At 53.8% G+C, this 6,774-nt stretch overlaps 1 protein-coding gene and 1 long non-coding RNA gene across 2 annotated transcripts in view; both read right to left on the reverse strand.

The window, feature by feature from the left end:
- Positions 1–4,465, reverse strand: part of LOC137361945 (alpha-2-macroglobulin-like protein 1) — a 61,814-nt gene extending 57,349 nt beyond the window's left edge. Inside the window, exons 1-3 of the mRNA XM_068026526.1 lie at positions 4,377–4,465; positions 2,014–2,133; positions 230–455 (exon numbers count right to left, since the gene is read on the reverse strand). Coding sequence (XP_067882627.1) covers positions 230–455; positions 2,014–2,133; positions 4,377–4,465 — 435 coding nt within the window. The remainder of the gene's footprint in view (positions 1–229; positions 456–2,013; positions 2,134–4,376) is intronic.
- Positions 4,466–5,073: 608 nt separating this feature from the next.
- On the reverse strand, positions 5,074–6,490 carry LOC137361957 (uncharacterized). The gene is made up of 2 exons (XR_010972359.1): positions 6,362–6,490; positions 5,074–5,230 (listed from the first exon to the last, which is right to left on the reverse strand). It is a non-coding gene; the product is annotated as an uncharacterized lncRNA (long non-coding RNA).
- Between the last annotated feature and the right edge of the window lie 284 nt (positions 6,491–6,774).

Below are 6,774 nucleotides of genomic sequence, written 5' to 3' on the forward strand. Positions count from 1 at the left end.
TGTAACCTCCTCCAGCCCCCGACAGCCCTCCCTATCTCTGTAACCTCCTCCAGCCTCCGACAACCCTCCCTTATCTCTGTAACCTCCTCCAGTCCCCCGACAACCCTCCCTATCACCGTAACCTGTCACAGTCTGACAGACTGAGAGAGTGGGACCTCAGGGGGATCTGGGAGTACTGGAGTCGGGGAGGAGAGGGAGGGACGGCATGAGGGAGGGGGGACCATCTGACCTGCAGGCACGCAGGGAGATAGTTGAAGACAGTGACGGGCAGGGAAAATCTCTCTCCTCGTACGACTGATGGCGGAAGGGACGGCCTCACAAACAAGGGCTTAAAGGCGATGAAGGATTCGATCCCAGACAATCCGAATCCAGAGTCGGAGAGACAAAACGACTGACCCTTCCACTCAGTAATAGAGTCCGGCACGGTCGCGCGGAGTACACCGAGTCCAGAGGGGCTGCGAGGAGAGGGACATGATCAGTCAGCAGTCAGAGAAGAACTGGGGAACTTCGTCATCTCACACCAACACATTGACATCTCTGTGTGCACCCTCCCTCTGGGTGATATCTGTACACTGACTGGTGTCTCTCAGTCCCCTCTCTCAGGGTGATATCTGTACACTGACTGGTGTCTCTCAGTCCTCTCTCTCTCAGGGTGATATCTGTACACTGACTGGTGTCTCTCAGTCCCTCTCTCTCAGGGTGATATCTGTACACTGACTGGTGTCTCTCAGTCCTCTCTCTCTCAGGGTGATATCTGTACACTGACTGGTGTCTCTCAGTCCCCTCTATCTCAGGGTGATATCTGTACACTGACTGGTGTCTCTCAGTCCCCTCTCTCTCAGGGTGATATCTGTACACTGACTGGTGTCTCTCAGTCCCCTCTCTCTCAGGGTGATATCTGTACACTGACTGGTGTCTCTCAGTCCTCTCTCTCTCTCAGGGTGATATCTGTACACTGACTGGTGTCTCTCAGTCCCCTCTCTCTCAGGGTGATATCTGTACACTGACTGGTGTCTCTCAGTCCCTCTCTCTCAGGGTGATATCTGTACACTGACTGGTGTCTCTCAGTCCCCTCCCTCTCTATCAGGGTGATATCTGTACACTGACTGGTGTCTCTCAGTCCCCTCTCTCTCAGGGTGATATCTGTACACTGACTGGTGTCTCTCAGTCCCCTCTCTCTCAGGGTGATATCTGTACACTGACTGGTGTCTCTCAGTCCCCTCCCTCTCTATCAGGGTGATATCTGTACACTGACTGGTGTCTCTCAGTCCCCTCTCTCTCAGGGTGATATCTGTACACTGACTGGTGTCTCTCAGTCCCTCTCTCTCAGGGTGATATCTGTACACTGACTGGTGTCTCTCAGTCCTCTCTCTCTCAGGGTGATATCTGTACACTGACTGGTGTCTCTCAGTCCCCTCTCTCTCAGGGTGATATCTGTACACTGACTGGTGTCTCTCAGTCCCCTCTCTCTCAGGGTGATATCTGTCCACTGACTGGTGTCTCTCAGTCCTCTCTCTCTCAGGGTGATATCTGTACACTGACTGGTGTCTCAGTCCCCTCTCTCTCTCAGGGTGATATCTGTACATTGACTGGTGTCTCTCAGTCCCCTCTCTCTCTCAGGGTGATATCTGTACACTGACTGGTGTCTCTCAGTCCTCTCTCTCTCAGGGTGATATCTGTACACTGACTGGTGTCTCTCAGTCCCCCTCTCTCAGGGTGATATCTGTACACTGACTGGTGTCTCTCAGTCCCCTCTCTCTCTCAGGGTGATATCTGTACACTGACTGGTGTCTCTCAGTCCCCCTCTCTCAGGGTGATATCTGTACACTGACTGGTGTCTCTCAGTCCCCTCTCTCTCTCAGGGTGATATCTGTGCACTGACTGGTGTCTCTCAGTCCCTCTCTCTCAGGGTGATATCTGTACACTGACTGGTGTCTCTCAGTCCTCTCTCTCTCTCAGGGTGATATCTGTACACTGACTGGTGTCCCTGTGATCTCGTCTGATCCTTGTTACCTGATTGGAACGAGATTCCACAGCCAGGTCTCCGGAAAGTATGTCCTGATATGTTCCGATATGTCGTCTGTCTTGTCCTGAATCCCTCTTGGACTGTAACGAGATGTCAGATCTTTTGGGCTGAAAATCAAGCATTCCGTATCACCACATTCTCTGAGGAGCAGACTCCCTCTTTAACAGGGCTCCCTGACGGAGAGAGACTCCCTATTTAACGGGGGTCCCTGACGGAGAGAGACTCCCTCTTTAACGGGGGTCCCTGACGGAGAGACTCCCTCTTTAACAGGGGTCCCTGACGGAGAGACTCCCTCTTTAACAGGGGTCCCTGATGGAGAGAGACTCCCTCTTTAACAGGGGTCCCTGACGGAGAGACTCCCTCTTTAACAGGGGTCCCTGACGGAGAGACTCCCTCTTTAACAGGGGTCCCTGACGGAGAGAGACTCCCTCTTTAACAGGGGTCCCTGACGGAGAGAGACTCCCTCTTTAACAGGGGTCCCTGACAGAGAGACTCCCTCTTTAACAGGGCTCCCTGATGGAGAGACTCCCTCTTTAACAGGGGTCCCTGACGGAGAGACTCCCTCTTTAACAGGGGTCCCTGACGGAGAGAGACTCCCTCTTTAACAGGGGTCCCTGACGGAGAGACTCCCTCTTTAACAGGTTTCCCTGACGGAGAGACTCCCTCTTTAACAGGGGTCCCTGTCGGAGAGAGACTCCCTCTTTAACAGGGGTCCCTGACGGAGAGACTCCCTCTTTAACAGGGATCCCTGACGGAGAGACTCCCTCTTTAACAGGGATCCCTGACGGAGAGAGACTCCCTCTTTAACAGGGGTCCCTGACGGAGAGAGACTCCCTCTTTAACAGGGGTCCCTGACGGAGAGAGACTCCCTCTTTAACAGGGGTCCCTGACGGAGAGACTCCCTCTTTAACAGGTTTCCCTGACGGAGAGACTCCCTCTTTAACAGGGGTCCCTGACGGAGAGAGACTCCCTCTTTAACAGGGGTCCCTGACGGAGAGACTCCCTCTTTAACAGGGATCCCTGATGGAGAGAGACTCCCTCTTTAACAGGGGTCCCTGACGGAGAGAGACTCCCTCTTTAACAGGGGTCCCTGACGGAGAGAGACTCCCTCTTTAACAGGGGTCCCTGACGGAGAGAGACTCCCTCTTTAACAGGGGTCCCTGACGGAGAGAGACTCCCTCTTTAACAGGGGTCCCTGACGGAGAGACTCCCTCTTTAACAGGTTTCCCTGACGGAGAGACTCCCTCTTTAACAGGGGTCCCTGTCGCAGAGACTCCCTCTTTAACAGGGGTCCCTGACGGAGAGACTCCCTCTTTAACAGGGGTCCCTGACGGAGAGAGACTCCCTCTTTAACAGGGGTCCCAGACGGAGAGAGACTCCCTCTTTAACAGGGTCCCTGACGGAGAGAGACTCCCTCTTTAACAGGGTCCCTGACGGAGAGACTCCCTCTTTAACAGCGGTCCCTGACGGAGAGAGACTCCCTCTTTAACAGGGCTCCCTGACGGAGAGAATCCCTCTTTGACAGGGGTCTCTGAGGAGCAGACTCCCTCTTTAACAGGGGTCCCTGACAGAGAGACTCCCCCTTTAACAGGGGTCCCTGACGGAGAGAGACTCCCTCTTTAACAGGGGTCCCTGATGGAGAGACTCCCTCTTTAACAGGGGTCCCTGACGGAGAGACTCCCTCTTTAACAGGGGTCCCTGATGGAGAGACTCCCTCTTTAACAGGGGTCCCTGACAGAGAGACTCCCCCTTTAACAGGGGTCCCTGACAGAGAGACTCCCCCTTTAACAGGGGTCCCTGATGGAGAGACTCCCTCTTTAACAGGGGTCCCTGACGGAGAGAGACTCCCTCTTTAACAGGGGTCCCTGACGGAGAGACTCCCTCTTTAACAGGGGTCCCTGACAGAGAGACTCCCCTTTAACAGGGGTCCCTGACGGAGAGAGACTCCTTCTTTAACAGGGGTCCCTGACGGAGAGACTCCCTCTTTAACAGGGGTCCCTGACGGAGAAAGTCCCTCATTAACAGGGGACCCTGACGGAGAGAGACTCCCTCTTTAACAGGTGTCCCTGACGGAGAGAGACGCCCTCTTTAACAGGGGTCCCTGATGGAGAGACTCCCTCTTTAAACAGGGGTCCCTGACGGAGAGAGATTCCCTCTTTAACAGGGGTCCCTGACGGAGAGAGACTCCCTCTTTCACAGGGGTCCCTGACGGAGAGAGACTCCCTCTTTAACAGGGGTCCCTGACGGAGAGACTCCCTCTTTAACAGGGGTCCCTGACGGAGAGACTCCCTCTTTAACAGGGGTCCCTGACGCAGAGACTGTTTAAAAAGGTTTAAAAGAGACCAGTCACTTACTGTGCATGGGGTGGGGAAAGCGGGGCGAGTCAGTGCAAATGAGGGGCCTCTTCACTCTGCTATCTGTCAGTATTTTCAGTCCCATGTTCTGTAAGGAACAGACACTCTGCTGAGATTAAATTTGTATCTTCCAATCCTTTGTAACACTCACTGTCGAGGGTCAGTACTGAGGGAGCGCCGCACTGTCGGAGGGTCAGTACTGAGGGAGCGCCGCACTGTCGGAGGGTCAGTACTGAGGGAGTACCGCACTGTCGGAGGGTCAGTACTGAGACTGTGCCGCACTGTCGGAGGGTCAGTACAGAGGGAGTGCCGCACTGTCGGAGGGTCAGTACTGAGGGAGTACCGCAGTGTCAGAGGGTCAGTACTGAGGGAGTGCCGCACTGTCGGAGGGTCAGTACTGAGGGAGCGCCGCACTGTCGGTGGGTCAGTACTGAGGGAGTACCGCAGTGTCAGAGGGTCAGTACTGAGGGAGTGCCGCACTGTCGGAGGGTCAGTACTGAGGGAGTGCCGCACTGTCGGAGGTTCAGTACTGAGGGAGTGCCGCACTGTCAGAGGGTCAGAACTGAGGGAGTGCCGCACTGTCGGAGAGTCAGTACTGAGGGAGTGCCGCACTGTCGGAGGGTCAGAACTGAGGGAGTGCCGCACTGTCGGAGAGTCAGTACTGAGGGAGTGCCGCACTGTCGGAGAACCTACCTTGAGAGTGCTGTAGGCATCTCCGTAATCCACCCAGAATTGATGAAAGAATGAAATTCCTTTTACCCAGTGGGTCATCGTGACATGGGTAGGGCTCGTGTTCGTGGATCTCGTATCTGTAACCCTGGAGATCCTGGACTGGTAGACCACTGTATATCTGGCAGCAGGAAAGAACATTTCAATCCACTCTCAGTCATCACAAACCTGCATGAAACCCTTTCACAAGATCAAACACTCCCCAGGACAGTACAGTATGGGGGTTAGATACAGAGTAAAGCTCCCTCTACACTGTCCCATCAAACACTCCCCAGGACAGGTACAGTACGGGGGGTTAGATACAGAGTAAAGCTCCTCTACACTGTCCTCGTCAAACACTCCCAGGACAGATACAGTACGGGGGTTAGATACAGAGTAAAGCTCCCTCTACACTGTCCCCATCAAACACTCCCAGGACAGGTACAGTACGGGGGTTAGATACAGAGTAAAGCTCCTCTACACTGTCCCTCATCAAACACTCCCCAGGACAGGTACAGTACGGGGGTTAGATACAGAGTAAAGCTCCCTCTACACTGTCCCCATCAAACACTCCCCAGGACAGGTACAGTACGGGGGGTTAGATACAGAGTAAAGCTCCCTCTACACTGTCCCCCATCAAACACTCCCCAGGACAGGTACAGTACGGGGGGGTTAGATACAGAGTAAAGCTCCCTCTACACTGTCCTCCGTCAAACACTCCCAGGACAGGTACAGCACGGGGGGTTAGATACAGAGTAAAGCTCCCTCTACACTGTCCCCCATCAAACACTCCCAGGACAGGTACAGTACGGGGGGTTAGATACAGAGTAAAGCTCCCTCTACACTGTCCCCATCAAAACACTCCCAGGACAGGTACAGCACGGTGGGGTTAGATACAGAGTAAAGCTCCTTCTACACTGTCCCCATCAAACACTCCCCAGGACAGGTACAGTACGGAGGTTAGATACAGAGTAAAGCTCCCTCCACACGGTCCCCCATCAAACACTCCCCAGGACAGGTACAGTACGGGGGGTTAGATACAGAGTAAAGCTCCCTCTACACTGTCCCCATCAAACACTCCCAGGACAGGTACAGTACGGGGGGTTAGATACAGAGTAAAGCTCCCTCTACACTGTCCCCATCAAACACTCCCAGGACAGGTACAGTACGGGGGTTAGATACAGAGTAAAGCTCCTCTACACTGTCCCCCCATCAAACACTCCCCAGGACAGATACAGTATGGGGGGTTAGATACAGAGTAAATCTCACTCACCTTTTCTGCTGTTAATTCCATGTTGGGCCTCATCAGAAGAACACTCTATCGACTACACGAAGGGAGCAGATTGCCCCCGGATCGGCCTTGATTTGAACATCCACTGGACTGCCAGGGAGGCCTCGGGCTTTGGAGAATCTCAGACTGACCTGGAGGAGAATGAGGAATCACCGAGACTGAGGGCAGTGTGTATGTGTGTGTGAGTGCGTGTGTGAATGAGTGTGTGTGTCTGAATGAGTGTGTATGTGTGAATGAGTGTGTGTATGAGTGTGTGAGTCTGTGTGTGTCTGTGAGTGTGTGTGTGAATGAGTGAGTGTGTGTGTGAGTGTGTGAGTGTGTGTGTGACTGTGAGTGTGTGTGAGTCAGTATGTGTGTGAGTGTGTGTCTGCGAGTGTGTCAGTGTGTGTGTGTGT

This window comes from Heterodontus francisci, unplaced genomic scaffold (assembly GCF_036365525.1).
Source record: "Heterodontus francisci isolate sHetFra1 unplaced genomic scaffold, sHetFra1.hap1 HAP1_SCAFFOLD_323, whole genome shotgun sequence".
Lineage (NCBI taxonomy): Eukaryota > Metazoa > Chordata > Chondrichthyes > Heterodontiformes > Heterodontidae > Heterodontus > Heterodontus francisci.